This window comes from Triticum aestivum, chromosome 5A (genome assembly GCF_018294505.1).
Source record: "Triticum aestivum cultivar Chinese Spring chromosome 5A, IWGSC CS RefSeq v2.1, whole genome shotgun sequence".
Classification (NCBI taxonomy): Eukaryota; Viridiplantae; Streptophyta; class Magnoliopsida; order Poales; family Poaceae; genus Triticum; species Triticum aestivum.
Window position 1 is genome coordinate 708,776,559 of NC_057806.1, and position 17,890 is coordinate 708,794,448.

At 44.7% G+C, this 17,890-nt stretch overlaps 1 protein-coding gene across 2 annotated transcripts; it reads left to right on the forward strand.

The window, feature by feature from the left end:
- Positions 1-10,042: 10,042 nt before the first annotated feature.
- Positions 10,043-13,567, forward strand: LOC123108579 (replication factor C subunit 3). Of its 2 annotated transcripts, XM_044530342.1 has the most exons (10): positions 10,051-10,871; positions 11,019-11,129; positions 11,214-11,409; positions 11,546-11,724; positions 11,818-11,954; positions 12,360-12,455; positions 12,559-12,628; positions 12,747-12,827; positions 12,946-13,084; positions 13,155-13,567. In XM_044530342.1, the coding sequence occupies exons 1-10, from the start codon at positions 10,254-10,256 to the stop codon at positions 13,214-13,216; spliced, it is 1,689 nt and encodes a 562-aa protein (XP_044386277.1). In that variant the 5' UTR covers positions 10,051-10,253; the 3' UTR covers positions 13,217-13,567. The 2 variants fall into 2 exon arrangements, 1 of the variants encoding a protein (XP_044386277.1); XR_006451929.1 differs by lacking the exon at positions 13,155-13,567 and having other exon boundaries at positions 10,043-10,871; positions 12,542-12,628.
- Positions 13,568-17,890: the final 4,323 nt, after the last annotated feature.

The window sequence follows — 17,890 nt, forward strand, 5'->3', positions numbered from 1 at the left end:
CAAGGTAATCCCCGCTTCGAGCTTGAGGGCCCAGTCCAAAAGAAACCTATATGCATTCATTCTGAAGTATATTTTCTTTTATGTACATAATTCACATTCAAACAAAAATTTCGTTCATTTGTCCTAAAAAACTATGTACATTCATTTTGACCTATATTTTCGTATATCTAAATTTTCAAATTTTAAATTATTCAAACTCAAAAAAAATGATGTTGATTTGTCCAAAGAAATTTATGTACATTCATGCTGCACTATATTTTCTTTTATCTAGATTTTAAAATTATAAATATTCTAATTGAAAAAAATAGTTGATTTGTCCCAAAAATTTACGTACATTCATTTTACACTATATTTCCTTTCATCTAGATTTTAAATATTTAATTATTCGAAATCGAACAAAAATTATTTGATTTGTCCATAAGAATTTACATACATTCATTTTGAACTATATTTTCTTTTACCTGGATTTTTCAGTTTACATGTACTCGAATTCAAACAAAAGTTGAGTTGATTTGTCTGAAAAACATACATACATTCATTCTGCACTATATTTCCTTTTATATAAATATAAAAAATTTAAATTATTCATATTCAAACAAAAGTTTTGTTGATTTGTCCAAAAGAATTTACATACATTCATTCTATATTGTATTTCCTTTTGATCTAGATTTTAAAATTTAAAATTATTGAAATTTGGAACAAAATTTTGTTGGTTTGTCCAAAATAATTTACGCTCATTCATCCCGCACTATTTTTTTTCAGGAATATATATTTAAAGTTAGGTACTATGTGCAAAAAATATTGTCTGTGCAGAAAGAAAATTATACATAGTTTGCCAGCACTAGGATACATAAATTTCAAACTATATAATACATAGCAGTCTTATCTCTATTTATCACTAATAAACTAAAATCAAATCTATCTTACATAGAAAACAAAGAAAGAACAATACAGAAGATAAATTTTGTTTATGTTGTCAAGTGTCACTGTGGACTGATGGTCGGCACTTATACACAAGGCGAGCTTTTAAGAAGGTCATATTTCGAACCGGGCCTTCTCCTTTTCAGCACACAATTTTGTCGTTTTGATTTCTATTTTAATTAGTGCGGTACGTGTTCAATAAATAGCACTAACTGTACATTTGACACATCAAACTTAGTTGGTCTAGTGGTTTTCTATGCGAGGCCAAGGGCAGCAGGTCATTAGTTCAAATCCCATCCCGTTCTCCATTACTTTTTCATTTTATTTGAGGATTTTCTGCATAAATTAATAGAATGTAAGGGTCCTTTCTGACAAAAAACCGGCCTCAGCCACTGACAGTGGCCCATGATCTTGGCTTTTCTACAACATGTTTGATAAATATAAGAGGTAAATACACCAGAAGTCCCGTTCTCCATTACTTTTTCAGTTTATTTGAGGATTTTCTGCATAAATTAATAGAATGTAAGGGTCCTTTCTGACAAAAAACCGGCCTCAGCCACTGACAGTGGCCCTGCCACGTTGGCGCGCGTATGGATATGACTGGGTATAATGGGAAGCACCGTATATGAACGAGGCGACAAGTTAGATGACCAGAAATACGTATTTTACAAGTTTATGCACCAAACTGACCGTCGCATGTAAGTTCTATGACTTCTGGTGTATTTACCTCTTATATTTATCAAACATGTTGTAGAAAAGCCAAGATCATGGGCCACTACCTCCGGATCATTATCGATACCGGAAAACACGTTGAGCGGGGGGCACGATTGGTTTTTCTGTTCTGCGAGCTGAGGAGTTGTTTACCCCCTTGCACTACTATTTCCCGACCGCTGCACATGTTCTTTATGTGACTTAATAATAGAGCAGTCATAGTTTGATGGCAGCGAAGCCGATGGTCGCATAAGGTTTTTCAGTAAGCGCTTCACTTTTGTCGGATCTATTTTCTCCTTTGGCTCGGGCCGTTTCGGTGCAAGCTGGTGTTCCACATCGGCATCCACGGCCTTCTTGAGTTCCTCATCAGTCAGTTCATATGGTAGCTTGGCAGGAGCCTCCTTGATGCTTTGTAGTACTAGCCGCCGGAGCGGCGGTTCTCTTCCGCTTATCCACCCGTGGTGGAGGCGGCGGAGTCTGCTGACACGACGGAGACGACTGAGGCGACTGAGTCTGCTAACGCGGCGGAGATGCCTGAGGCGGCGGAGGCGGTGGAGTCTGTTGACAGGCGGAGATAGAGTTGGATTGCTACTCTGAGGAGTCGATAGCCTTGGCGTCCAATGTGGAAGCACGATGTGTTCCTTTTCTCCATAGAATGGTACTTTTTTTAGCATCTCCCAGTTCGGTCTCCCCTTCACCTGTAGGGAAGTCAAACTCCAACTGCTCAAATCCCTATATAACTTCATCCACCTCGACAACAGCATAGCCATCTATATTGGAGAGCAATGGAAGTTCCATCACGTACAAGAGGTAAGGCAAAGCCGACCGCTGCCTTCACGAATATGTTCATGCATTTCACATGTAGCTCACCATTTTCCCTCTGCGCGATATCATCCACGGGGTAGCGAGGAGACGTGATATCATCCATGGCCCGAACGAGCTCCGTGGAAGCCAGACTGCTTTTCCGCTGAGATGGTGGGCCGGCAATATCGAATGTAAGATCTTCGTGCCGCTGAGATGGGCCGGTAGCTTGCTGGCTGGTAAGTGACTCTATTTGCTTCTGTTGCAATGCTAATTTTTCATCTATCCATTGCAGCCGGTTTGCCTCTTGTTTCTTTTTTCTCCTCGGCTTCTATAAATGACACTGCAGTTGGGAAACCCAATCTTTCACGGAACGGAGCCTGATGAGCCTCGTGTCCGTCCACTGTGTTTAGCATTCCAGAGGGCGCATGTCAACTCGTCGTTCTCTCTATCGGGATTGAACTTCCCGTTCTGCACATCCTTTATTGCAGCTTTAAGGGTTTTAAGAGTTGTTGCAAGTTGATCTTTTGTATAAATACACTTCCCTGTTTCTGGGTCCAACTTTCCCCATTCCCGTAGAACCAAGTCTTTGCATGTTTAGACATTTCATCAAGCACCTCTTGTGCATAGGAAGGGAGAACAAACTAACACACACCTCCCACCTTTTATGAGGAAAAGCAAAGAAAAGAACGGGCAGGGGCGAGGATATATATAGGCAAATTTTTAGTCCCGGTTGGGGTCTAAAACCTGGACTGAAGACAGACCTTTAGTCCTGCTTGGAGACACCAACCAGGACTAAAGGGTATCGTGCCTGCTGCAATCCCTTTAGTCCCGGTTGGTGTCTGGAAACCGGGACTAAAGGTCCTATCGAATCCGGATATGGCCGGCGTCCTAGCCGCTCGAACCGGGACTGATACTCATATTAGTCCCGGTTCGTAACGCGACCGGGACTATTGCTCCGATCCGGCTAGAACGAAAGCCCTGTTTTCTACTAATGTACCGCTCGCAAGATTCTGGACCTGGTGCAAGTTGATATAGATAGAAATCTCTTTAGTTTAAACAGTTAAACTGTACTCTAAAAAAATATAGTGATCCAAACGATCTGATATTTCTTTACATAGAGCGGGTGATATGGATAGACTCTTTCTACAAAAAACAATAAATAATATCAGTACCAAGTACTATGATTTAACCTCTAGTTCTCTTGCGGGCAGTAAAACTGAATCTATCCCTGACGAGAAAAACCTAGCTAGATCGATCAAACAACCGACTGCCACGACGCAGCAAAGTACAGGTCAATTGGCACCGTCGACCTTGGCGCTGGGTCTGGGCAGCGTCACGATAGTGTCCACGTCCGAAGCGGCGCACGTAGCTCCCAACGAGGCCGTGTCCCCGACGCGCAGGCCCCTGCACGACACCATCGTCCCATGGTGGTTGCTCCAGTGGGTTCCCGGCATGGTGACCGCCACATCGAACACCGGCGTCCCTCGCCGGGCGTCCGCCGCGAGGCCGTCGAGGGCAAACCCGGGGATCTGCACCGCCGTCCCCCACGCCACGATGGCCTGCAGCTCCCTGGTCCCCCTTCGCTTGGTGCAGAACCTCTGGACGGGCCCAGCGGCGAGCGGGACGCCGGCGTAGCTCACCTCCACGACCGTGCCGGGCGCGGTGCAGTCGCCGATGAAGATGCTCCGCGAGGCGACGCGGAGGGTGAGGTTGAAGAGAGGGTTCAGATCGTGGCCGTCGAGGCCGGTGGCGGCGTCGATGGCGGCGGAGTAGAGCGGCTGCTTATCTCCTAGGGCGACGCACAGGATCACGGTGAGCAGGCCGAGCACTACGAGCACGGCCACCGCCACCGCCACCAATACTAAGCTGTCCACCGCGCCCCACCGGCGATCATCGATCTCGCCCATCGCATGCAGCTTGCTACGTACCTAGCTAGGTCGTCGATCGAGAGGCTTCGATTGATTATTACTGTATATGGAGGAGGGTCGGCACAGCCAAAGGCATACGTAGTGCAATCAGCATCGAATTACCTATTCCCGTTTTGAATACAGCAATGCTACCTAAAGATTTATGCCTAATTTACATAACAACTTAGGTGTCCTTTTCTTGTTAGATAAGTTACGTAAGATTAAATAGGTTCTTACAATAAGTGTAGCATTTTTTTATTTTAAATAAGAGACGGCCGGCAAAGCAAGCAGATAGATAAGCCATCACGATTCGTATGGAAAACAGATTTGTAAAGTTTCATCTAAGTCTTACTCCCTCCGTTTCTTTTTACTCTGCATATAAGATTTGGTCAAAGTCAAACTACACAAAATTTGACCAAATTTCTATAAAAAAATATGAACATCTATAATACTAAAACTATATAGTATGAAAATACATTTCATGGTGCATCTGATAATATTGATTTCATATTTTGAATGTTTATAGTTTTTAATATAAAGTTAGTCAAACTCTATAAAGTTTGACTTTGACCAAACCGTATATGCAGACTAAAAATAAACGGAAGGGCGTCATTTGATTTGATTTTACACGGAAGATCAAATATTCGCGCTAGGCTTTACCTACCAGCAGCGAAAGAATCCCTACCCTAGCCATCCATGGCGACTAAGGTTGAGCTACTTCACTGAAGTCTAGCGAGAAAAGTCCACATTACAACCCTGAACTAATCACATGGTTTAGAATTCAACCCCGAACTTCAAAACCGATGGAAATACCACCCGAACTAACTACGCGATCTAAAAAACAACCCTCCTCGCGGTTTTGATCCAGTCAAGTGGTTTTGACCGAGTTGACCGCTGACTAGGCACTCCTTATATGTGGGACCCACCAGAGGAAACAACAATAAAAAACATCCCACCCTCTCTTTCTTCCTTCTCTATCTAGCCAGCAACAGCACAGAGGTGTCGCCGTTCAAGGGCCAGAGGGGGAACCAGCGACGGCGTCTGTAACATCTGATGCACGTGTCCCAGTAGCATCGCCGCCGCGCCTCATCCCCAACAGCGCCGCCGCGCCTCGTCCCCAGGAGCCCCACCGCCAGTGCAATTTCCTTGCTCGGCCACGAGCACCTAGGCCCCGTGCACGTCGGCCACAAGGACCTAGGGAGCCGTCGCTCCAGCTTCTCTATGCGACCGCATCACGAGGCCCGCTGTCCCCTACGTCGACCCGGCCCCTGGCGGCATCGCTCCCCTGGTTGGGATAAGTGGCGGGGAAGAAGGGCAGAAGCTTGAGGACGGTAGGGGCGCCGAGCAGAGCAAGTACGACGAGGGACGGCCCGACTGCTCCTGTTGCCGCCGTTGGCGAGCTGCTGCTGCAACCTAAGGGGAAGAGAGGGAGAGAAGAGATGGAGGGAGGAAAGAAGGAACCTGCCGGCATTATGGTGGCACCATCGGTCTCCGGTCGCCGGCAGTGGAAGTGTTGGCCGCGAGGCGGCGGCGGGGTGGACTCGGTTGAGGGTGAGGGTGTGAACGAAACAGAAAGAGATGAGGGATAAGGCTGGGATGTATGTGTGACATGGCATGCTGACTAGGCTGCCAAATTAGCTTTGACTAGGTCAAAACCGCTTGGCCAGCCTAAATCCGAGTCAAGAGTTGTTATTTGAACTTTGTGACAATTTGAGGGTTGAATCTGACCGGTTTCAAAGGTCAGGGTTGAAAATCAAACCATGTGGTTAGTTGAGGGTTACAATGTGAACTTCTCTCGCGTTTAGCTGGCATTGAGTCCTTCCCACCCACCACTCCTACCCCTCGTCTCCGATCGCTTGGATGGACCCTTGGACTGACCAAGGGGACATCTAGCATGTCTTCCCAGCCTATGGTTGGGGACATGACGAAGGGGGTAAATTAGTTCTTCCAGTAGCGGCGGCGGATGTTTTTTGGCCATGGCCGCTATGATGGCCAATGAGCACGTTGATCCAGTGGCGAATCTAGCCCCCCCCCCCCTCCCACACACACACATTAAAAAATAGAATTTTTTTTACTGGTATACAGCTCAGCCTCGTATCAAAAGTTCTACCTTATTTGATCTAAACAACTGAGAGTTAGTGGTTTTTTCTTCACACTATTAACTTTGAGCCACCCTCCCCTTCATTTTCTTTCAAGGTTCGCCACTGGTCGTGTCTAGGCTGAGCGGCCGGAGAGACGACGCGGCAACATGATTAGGGTCTATGAGAAAAAGACCAACCGAATCTTGATATTGAATTTTGTGCATCCAAGTAGAACTGTAGCATTCTTGTAGTGATGCTGCGTCTCAATTCTCATTTACTCCATCTTAAAGAAATATAAAGCTAGGATTTCTGCCTCTCGCCGGCGTCGCCGCAGGTCTACCTCGTCTCCGGTGGCCCTAGGGCCATGGAGGCGCGGTGGATCCTGCCAAGGGCCGGCGGGAGGGCTTTGTTTTCAGTCGTTTTTTTCCTGTCTTGTTAGGGTTTGTGTCCTACTCAGAAAGGCCAGACGGCGGCGGCTCCCTGGAAATGGAATAAAGGTCTCCCCGCCTAGCCCCCGTTCCGGCGGTGCATCTAGCATCATTGGTGAGCGTGTGGAGGTGTGTCTTCAGCGGATCTATCTTTAGTGGATTTGCTCGGATCTCGTCGTTGTTCGTCTACGTTCGTGTGTCTTCGGGTTGAATCCTTCCAACCTACGTTATTCTTCGTCGGCGGCGGTTGCTGTTCTGGTGCGCTGGTCCTATGGGGCCTTAGCACGACGACTTACCGACTGCCTACTACAACAAGTTGTGCCCGACTTCGGCGATGGAGGGGTGATGTGACGGCGGCGCGCCTTCGGCTCGCTTCAATGCTTGTAGTCGTCGCTAGGTGGTCTACGGATCTGGATCTAATTTTTATTTCTGGTGTTCATTGTACTGCCATGATTGAAAATGAATAGATTAAAAGTTTTTCCGAAAAAAATAAATAAATATAAAAGCGCTTAGATTACTACTAAATACTCTTTACTGACGAAGTACTTGTCATTCACTTCAATCTTCCGATCTTGCTATTGAGTTCCGCAAAGACTTGAGTGAAAAAACGTCTTTTCTATGGACCTGATCCATAAAAAAGAGATGCTAATCCATCCTTTTTTTTATGGACCTTGCTTGACTAAATGATCTATCACTTTTGTAATTTTAGTTTTGCTAAAGCACATTTAGATGTGTCATAATTATTGCGCATCTAAGTTTCATGTCATTGATCTTACGCGAAGATTCGTGTGTATTTTTTTGGTTTTTTTTTATATTTGATTGAGCCAGTTAGATGTGCAATAACTAAGTGACGTGCAAATTTCAAAATGCAGCACGTGCGTGAGATGTGAGGAGACGGTTTTGTGTGATAACCGGGATTTGTTAGGATGGTATACTAACCATAAATTAGCAACTGGAAATGACCAATTACCCTATAAAATTGACGACCACATTTGGTTATTTTTTTAGGGGTAAAGACCTGATTTATTCATCAAAGTCTACCTGAAGTGGGATACATCTTTGGTCGTGGGGAACGCCAAACTAAACATGGCGTCCCAGACCTTTAGAAAGAGAAAACTTAGCTAAATGATGTGCTTCATAATTAACAGCACGACTTTCAAATCAAAAAGTACAGGAGAAGGTAGATGATTTGATATTGATCTCGCTAATGGTTGCACCATAGACACCTCGTGCCCGCCTGTTGATGTCTAGGACGACCTGCTAGCAATCCTATGCCACAATGAACTGCTGAATGCCCAGATCTTCCGCAAGGGAAAGGGCTTCCCGGCATGCTATAGCTTCGAGTGTAGGGGGCTCACAAACTCCTTTTACTACAAGAGCCGAGCTTCCCAAGTAATTTCCCTCTTCATCCCTGCAAACGGCCACCGCAGAACCTCCTCTTCATGCACGCACACCTGCATCAACATGGATCTTATAATAACCCGACGGTGGCTTCTTCGGTCTCGGCTGGCCCGACTGGGGTACTGAAACGCTATTGTTCTGGTTTTGCTCTTTACTGCTGATGATAGCAAGATCTTGTAAATATCTCTGGCCATGGGATACCCGACTCGACCCGACCCGATCCGGCCCGGTCTTGCCTGTGGCACGGGCCTGGGCCTAAGTTTTGAGCCCGAAGGCCGGGCTGGCCAGGCCCGAGCCTGCCATATTTATGATTTAGGGAAGAGGCCTGAGGCCCTGTGGGCTTTTTCACTGACAGACCGGGCCTAGGCCTGCCATATTTGGGCTTTAAGGAAGAGGCCTAGCCCAAGACCCAAGGCCCAACGGGTTTTTTCACTTTTTCACTGGCAGGCCAGGCTTGGGCCTGAATTCTAGGACCGACAGCCGGGCCGGGCCCGGGCCTAGATTTTCTGCTTTGGGCTTTGTTAGGCCTAGCCCAACGGATGTCCAGGTATACTCCCACATTACTCTCGAGGAGAGTACCGCTCTATTTATGGATGCCAATATCTGGAGAACATCCCTAGTACTAGCGAACATGGGTTTTTGTTTTTTTTACCGCACACACTATTTTAATAAATAAAACAATGTACAACTACACATACATACAGAAGCTATCAGAAAGACCAAGACATGACAGATGTCTAGAAAACATTGCAGAACGAACCCCATATAAAAGATTATAAAATAAGTCCCTTGGGATCCCTGCAAACAATCAAATCTCAAGTAGCCATCGACCCATCAACGCCGCTGAGATGCACACTGGGAGAAAGTACAAAGCACCAACAAGCCAAAATCCTGACCAGCTCCATAGCCTTGTAGGCGTTGTGAGTAGAAAACTAAACTACAGAATAGGCACTTCACGATATGGCGTGTTGGCCGAGGATGCTCCTCACGCTGACCGGGATTAAGATCTGATGCATCCTGCTGCTATTGCCGGGGGAAAATGCTAAATCCGCCGATGTGGGACCATCAACCTTGTACTAGCACACATCTGTCCCACTTGTTAGCGCCGCCATGAAAGGCGACAACCGCCAACCAAGGAAGCATAAGGCTTACCGCTCCAAACGAACGATAAGCAGGCGAGGGCATCGGCTCAGCAGCGTCGCCGAGAAGAAGGTCACCGTGGTGAGGAAGAGACCAAGGCCACCTTATTCGACACAGCATCAATGTCACCAAATTGGTGCTACTAGACAAAGACGAAGCACTAAACCTATGGAACAATAGGAAGAGAAACAGGAGCCCACCCCCTCCACCAGCTGCGGGAGCAGCGGACAGAGAGGGATAGAGATCACTGCTCCCGGCGTCCCAGAGCGGCAGAAAATGTCGCCTCTACGAAGCGGTTTGCTTTCGTGAGAGCAGTGAATATGGGTTAAAAAAACTAGGGCGTGTTTTACGTGAAAAGAAATCGGGGTGTGTTTTGCTGCCTCAACTTTTTTTATATGTAGTCCCGTTGACTACAAAGATATCTCAGGCGACTTCGTCAATCTTAAAATGATGTGCCGACTCAGCCTCTCATAGGTGTTCATAGGGGTGTGTGTGTATGTGCGTATATATATGAGCGTATGTATCTGTATTTTGTTAAAGAAAAAAAAAACTTCTTCCATGTTTTTTTTTTCGAATAGGGGGAGCTCATGGAGATGCTCTTTAGCTAAAAACAAATCAAGAAAAGACTCGCCGGTTAGCCAACCCACGGCGGCCGGCCGGCCAATCTCCCGACCCGACGGCGACCGTGATGCTTACACAGATTTTTTTTTAGCTTAAGCAAATGGAATGATTCCTCCGGCGCGGCATAATCCGGCCACCTTTCCTTCTCCTCCTCCTCGGTGAGGTCGCGCCGGCTGCCTCCCCATTCCCATCACCTCCCTCCCACCACCCCGCGCCAATGCCTCCCCGTCCCACGCGCCATGGCCACCGAGACCCCGACCGCCTCCCCCACCGCCCGCACCCTCTCCGCAGCCTTCGCCGACGACCGCCGACGCGAGGCCAGGCGCCGGGCCGTGCCCGCCGGGCTCGTCAAGTTCATGCTCCACCGCTGGGGCGCCGCCTGCCTCCCCAAGAGCAGGGCCGCCCTCAGCGGCGCCGCCACCCCGCCCCCGCCCCCGCAGACGCAGACCCGGCCGTCGTCCGCGTCGGCGCAGGCGTCGGCACGCCAGCGCCACGCGGACGCGGCGAATGTCGCTGCGAGGAGGCCTTTGAGGGAGAAAGGGGAAGCCGCCGCCGCCTTCGCGGTCGCCCGAGCGCCGACGCCGACGGGATCCCAAGACAAACCCGTGACGCCTACCGGCGACGGGAGCGGCTGGAGCGGCGATACGGCCACCACCGTTGGGAGAGGAGCAAACATCTGGGTGAGGGTCCCTCGCAAGCGGACGTCGTCGCCGCAGGTGGACTCTCCGCAGCAGCTGTCCGTGGAATCGACGGCGTCGGCGGCGGAGGACGAGTACGCGTGGGCGGACAGGTACCGGCCCAATGTGCTCGCGGAATTCATCTGCAACAAGGCCGTCGCCGACGAGCTCCACCGGCTGGTACACATCACAAATTCCTCTGTCACCTCTAGCATTACACCTATTGAGTATTGAAGCCAAGCATTGGAACAGAGTGATGAATCTTGTCTACAGAATTCGAGGAAATGCTTAACTGGGACTAAATTTTGTGATGGTTCCTGCATCCAGGTGACCGAGCAAGAGTGCAACCATTTCATATTCGAAGGCGGACAGGCAGTCGGGAAGAGAAGCATGGTGCTGGCACTCCTAAGGGATGCTTTTGGTCCTGATAATCTCCAGGTACGAATTTATCCTAACCAAACCTTGGTGCTTCAAATTCAGAATGCTGTATGTATTTACCATTTCTGTTATTATTATTAACAGGTACAGGAACACTCAAAGAGGATCGAACTCAAGGGAGAAATTGCCAGACACGTCGATGTGAAAGTCAAGATTTCAGGTCATCATGTGGAGGTTAACCTGGCTGATTTACATGGCTATGAAAATCATGTCATAACTACTTTGCTGAATGAATCAATCCTGCCACCAGACTCGATCTGCGATCATACTAACTGCAAAGGTACTACATGCTCATACAGTTTGCTTCTCGTTTGATTGACACTTGTGTTAGCCAATACAGGAGTTTTTGACAGCTCTTCCTGTTCTTGGTTGATGTGAAACCCTATGTAAAAGTGTTACTGGTTTCTTATATGCAGTGATTGTGGTCCACGACGCTGACAGGCTTTCCTCCGATTTTCAACATTATATCGGTTGGTTTCTGGGAAGGTATGCAGGTTGCAACAAAATCATCTTCTGCTGCTCTGATTCTTCAAACCTTGAGGCTGTGAAACATCTATGCAAGGTTGTCACACTTCAGCCACCTTCATTTGAGGAGGTACATTCAACTTCGGTCTGTTTATTACTTTTATGGATGGTTATTTTCTCATTAGAGTGCTGGACAATTTGATGAAAGATTATCTTCTCTTAGATGATCAAGGTTCTGGAGTTCATTGCTATGAAAGAAGGCATAGATTTGCCTCGTGGAATTGCCAGCAGAATCACAGTGAGCGCGAGTAACAATCTCCGACAGGCAATACGTTCTTTTGAAGCTACATGGAAAGCAAAGTAAGCACACGGATCCTTTCTCCTTTTCATATTCTGATGGTATATCGCCATAATAATGTTGTCCATTCTGGAGTGCCAGCAGGCCAGCATAGCACTGGTCTGTTTACTGTGCAAATGCTGCTGCCATGTTATGACTAAAAAGGATGCTGCACTACTAAAGAAATGGTTTCACACCATGATTCCATTCTCCTTTGTTTTATAAGTGTTTGCAAGGTCCAAGTGGTATGATATTAATCTTGAGTGATAGTACTGAATTTACATCTGATCTTTAGAGGACTAGTGTACAACAACAACAAAGCCAGTGTCTGTTTATTTTTTTAACTATGGATCCTACTTTGCTTGTGTCGAAGAATTACTGTAATTTTAGTTCTCCATACTGATAAACAGCTCCCTTAACAAACACAGCTATCCGTTCGTAGAAGATCAACCTATTCTGACGGGATGGGAGGAAGAAATATATAATGTGGCCAAGAAAATCATGGAGGAGCCAAGTCCAAAGCAGTATGCTACCCTTCCACCGTGTTGTTCTGCAGTTCAGTATGCGTGAGCTTCTTTCTTCAACTTCACTACAAAAATAAAATCTACAGATTTGACTTGTGCACAGGCTGTATCTCATTCGGGGGAAGATCAGAAAAATGATTGAGCATAACGTGTCACCTTATTTCATCTTCCGCGTAAGCTCTGCTCTACCTAATGCTCACATGTTTTATCTGATTTGGGGAGCCCAGTTAATGCTCGTATTTGTCATTGCTCATTACTGTTCCTTTTTTTCCTTTTCCTTTTGAGATGCAGCACCTGGTTACTGGACTGAAAAGGGACAGGGATAAAGATTTTCAGAATAGTGTTGATGAACTGGCATCGGGGTTCAACCATGTGAGCATGACTACAAGCATCTTCACTCACAATTGAGATTTGAGAGTGACATTTCATTTCCATTTCTCAACTAGATTACATTGATGTATGTGTTCTTTGCCTGCTTGCTTGTGGGCAGTGTGCAGGCCGCAAGTTTCAGAAAGAACAAGTCAAAGAATACAGATCTCGGGACACAACTTTGGACATCAGTATAGAACATTTTGCCGTGGAAGGCCGTGACCAAGGGGAAGCCATCCAATACTTCATAAAGATTGAAGGTATATGCTGATTGTTTTTTGCTTCGGTTCACTTGTGAACTGTAGTCTAACCCTTAGAAAATCCTGGCAGAATTCACGGTGAGGTTCATGAGCTTCTACAGATCCTGGCAGAATTCACCGCAAGGTTCATGAGCTTCAACATATGTTTCATAGAGAATAACTCGAGTAAAGGGTGTGTTCCATGAAGGGGGTGATCCACTCTCTCCATCGAAATCATCTCCAAGTATTGTCGCACTTCCGATAAATAAGCAGTGGCCTCTGCCTGCCTCTGAATCAGAGCATTTTATATGTTGCTTCGCCTTTGCATGTAAGATGAAGACATACCCGTGTTATCTGTGTTGTCTGTGCGAATGTATGACCACGCACAGAACTTAGCATATGTATGGAGTGGATTGTGATGGGCTCCAAATTGTAAAAATATCAACTTCATATTTGATAGTATATCAATATTATCATATTAGTCGTATGGAGTTACGTATATCATATTCATATCACTTGCCTTGTGTACTTTGTATTCTATTACTCACAACGCCGCATTCCAAAGCAAGATAGAGGTTGTAAGTATGGAGTACTGTGTTTATTTCATCACACAAGAAACCACAATGGTGTGAGGAACAGATGAACGCGGATTTTTTGATGAACAGTAAAATCAAAATAAATAGTAAATAAAATTTAAATTTTCTGTTTCTTTTGTAGATGTTCATATTACTGTGGCAAGTGTACTTGATAATTTTCATGCCATATGGGATAGCAGTGCTTCGTCGATGAAAAAAACAAAATTAAGTTTAACATTTGGAGTTCGACTTTCTTTTTTGCACAAGTCAAAATGCTCAAATTTTTCACCTGCAAATTTGCATGTACCATTTGGGTCTAACAATGAACACATATATTTTTTTTCCAAATTTTTTTACGTTTGTAAAATCCATTTTTATCACGCAAGAGCATGTGCTCCCTAGATCCAAATTGAATATCCAGGAAAAAAAACTGATTTTATAGCCACATTTGGTTGCTTACTTTTCGTGATATTATGCCCCCCTAACATTTAACATGTGAATACCCTTCTGGTTTGATTTTTATCATGACCTTTTCCTGATATAAAAAAAATACCAGGATGGCTAGTTATTCTTACTCTTTTGCCATGAAAAGTAGTTACAAATTTGAGCAAAATGAAATTTCAAACATACATATGTGCTTCTGACAAAAAAAATCCCAAAGTACTCTACATATTAGTGTGTGTGTGTTTTTTTTATAGAGCATATTAGTGGGTATTTGTTGCCATGATCTGTGAATTGTTGATAGGTATTTTCTGTTTTCTGTTTTTTTACTACACAATATATTCAATATTTTTCAGACGCCTTACTTTCTAACATGCACAGCTAATAACATAAAATTTTGCTTGTAAGTGCTCAACCAGTATTTGGGATACATTCTATATACCTAAGAGATTGATCCCCACTATAGGTATTTATCTCAACATGCAGCATGTCCAACTCAGCAACCTGCCACATCAGCAACTCCTAACGTGACTTTCAAAAAAAAAAGCAACTCCTAACGTGCATGTAACATTGAACCTTTTATTACTGGCATACAAAACGGACTGAAACGATGTTTTGTTACCATCCCTCATCAGTTTCCAGCCATAAATCTTGGGAGGAGCCTTAAACCACGGACTCATTGCTTTCCCCTGTTTATTGTGCAGGACGGGAGTGCCGATCTCCGAGTCAGAGCGCTCCTCCGGCAGGACCGCCGGTATGGCTAGCCTCCGCAGCTCTCCGTTAATCTATCGGACTACGTTCCCGTTGCTGGTGTGTCAGTATGTGCCCTGCATCGTCGAGACTCGAGACAGCGACCGCGGTGCCCTGGTCGTCCCCTCCATCTTTGTCTCTGTTCTGGCTAAGGTAGCTCCGTCGCCGATGGGCAAGTTGGTTCCGCTCAGTGCCCTCCAAACGGACCGGTTGCTGGGTAGATTGGAGTCCGGAGCTTGCTTTATTTTCCTCCCCTCTAATCTTCACCACGGCAAGTCCCAATCTTGTCTGTAGCAACGCCTCAAATCATCTCTCTCTTCATCCGCTCCAGCAAATCCCATTCCTCTACTTCCCTGCATAAGTAAATGACGCGGTTGGTTTTCCCTTTAAGCAGCCAGTTCCCATGTAGATGCAGCCTCCCCCATGGCATGGTGTATGGCCGCTAGACAAGACACATCTATAGCCATCGTCGGGTACCAGTTTCAATCCCCTCTCTGCACCCCATAGTGCTCGTCGCGATGGCGGGCGAGCATGGTGGGTTTCCTGGCAGTGCTTTGAACTCGCTACCTCCTTTCCCTCCTCTCTAACTTCCTGGAACTGATATATTTCCGTTTAATGCAAATGGAAAGGGGTACACCCGGTTCAAAAAAAAAAAAGCCCCTCTCTGCAGTAGTACAGTTGCATATCATCTCCTCATGTAGTCAAGGTGGCCCTGACCCTTGGATGGATATGGCTTACTTTCTTTCGTGTAACTTTGCAGGCATATACTGAATCGGTAGAACTCTCACTAAGCACATCGCCATGTTGATAGCTCAGGTACACTCATCTCAAAGTATGTGTATGTATTATTTTCTTCAGAGAAAAACCTTTCATTAGTTTCCCAAGTACTAGATTTTTGTCCGTAAATTTGTATTTCGTCAATCTTAATATGAATCATGCCTTTCTCACCACACTCATTCATGGAATCATTTTACCAGCCACATGATTTACCAATAGATGTCTTTAACAATATGATATTTCAGGCCTCTTGATTCTTACAAAGTAGGACATTTGGACACACTATGTCAGTTTTTATCTCTTAATATTAATATAAAATTATCTATAATAAAGTCCTGCTACAACGTGTAACAGGTTTTCCTGGTCCCTTGATTCCCAAACTTCCTCTGCTATGTTTGCTTCTATACTATATCATGTGCTTGGTATGCAGATTATTTTTGCAGTACCATCCTTGAGTATATTCAGAAACGAGTCAGTGTTGTATTATGAGACACACCTACTACTCCTACGTGTTATTGGTTTTTCCCAAACATACTATATATGAACACAATATTAGCTAGATTGACTGCCTAAGCCACTTCACTACAACGGTATTAAGGTTCTTTGGCATGCAAAACACAACAGAAGGTACAATTATTCCATTGGTTGATCATAGGTTTGAAATAAATATTTTTATCGAACCCTTCTGTTTATAAGACTGAACAAAATAGATGTCCCAGAAATTTATTCACAGGGTCATGCTGTTCGACAGGGTTGTACACGTCTACATGGACCACGCCAGAAATCACCACCATGTATTCTAATCCCTTGACCAACCGTAGTTACTTCTGCTGAGAAGTGAGAACCGTCGCAGGTATATATGCAACTTAACTGAGGTTAGTTAGTTTCATGAGGCTACTTAAAATCTTCAGTCCCGCTGTATGATAGCTATCGATTTTCTACAACCTCATTTGATCATCGTGTTCTTGGTATCAATCAGACAACATCCTCTCAATGTTGACGTCAGACAAAGATTCCTCATCCAAATTTGACCTTTATCCATAACTGTCAAGTAATTTTTGTTCCCTTCTTGGTACCTTTGCAGGTTTAGGTACTATTTTGGAACAAATGGCATTTAGAGATCCTTCTTTTAGGGACTATCTTTGAACCCTTAAACCCCAGGGCACTCAACATTCTTGAAGACATTTCGGAGTTTATTTTGGTATGAAGAGCGTGTTCACAGAGATCACTTAGGATACAAGTTAGAATTTGTGTTGTAGAGGAGGAAGAATATTGCTGCCACCATTTAGATTTGAGGATATGTTCTTGAAAGATGTTGGCAACCATTCATTTTTTTACTACTACCTATGTACACTAATATAAGACATTTTTTAGTTCAATTTGTACAGCAAAAACATCTTACATTAGTGTACAAAGGGAGTACTATTTTCTTTGTTTCATGTATAAAACCGAGTAATAGTTTACCAGGGTTTGAAAGAAGAAATCATATTTTATGTTCCCTTAAGAAATCGTCTTATTTTGTTGTACTTTATTATGCCTTCTGCTGCTGATAGTCGTGGTTTCTTTGCACATACCTGTACTTTTGCAACACACCTACAATCTCCGTTTCTTTGTCGCAATCATGGCGACACATGTGGGCTCTTTAGAAAATTCCGACTACATTCCGACTTCACAAGTGGTACACTTATCTGTACATAATTCTGCAGCATTGTTGTGGAATTGTAATATTAATGTTGTCTTCTGTATGAAAATATACTATGTCGATCTATCATCTAATATCTTTTATTTTGCGATGGATTACTACAAGTTCTTCCTATACTAAGGGCTACTATATTGAATGGTTTACATCCAGATGTCATTCCTTTTATATGGCATTTTGACTATTTCAGAAGCAGTTGGTGCTAGAACTGTTCTAGCTATTGGGGCATATTGCTATGTTCACTCATATTGCAGGTTGTTTTTCCGAACATATTATATTTTTCAGCAACTGTAATTAACATTTTTAAATCATCATGGTCATGTGTTGATGACCCGCTAATGGTAATGTAGTTCATGATGTTGGGAATACTTAAAGAGTGCCTTCTTTCAACAGATAATGAATGCACTACATTGTAGTTTAGTATCGCTAAGAACATTGTTCATGCTACAACTACTATGGTTCTATATTACATTTTATATTTATATACCACCAATGACTACACATTTCATTGCATGTAAGTCAAATCCATCATTAACTGATTCCCATTGTTATATCTGCGACGTGGGTGTTACTCAGAAATTTTGC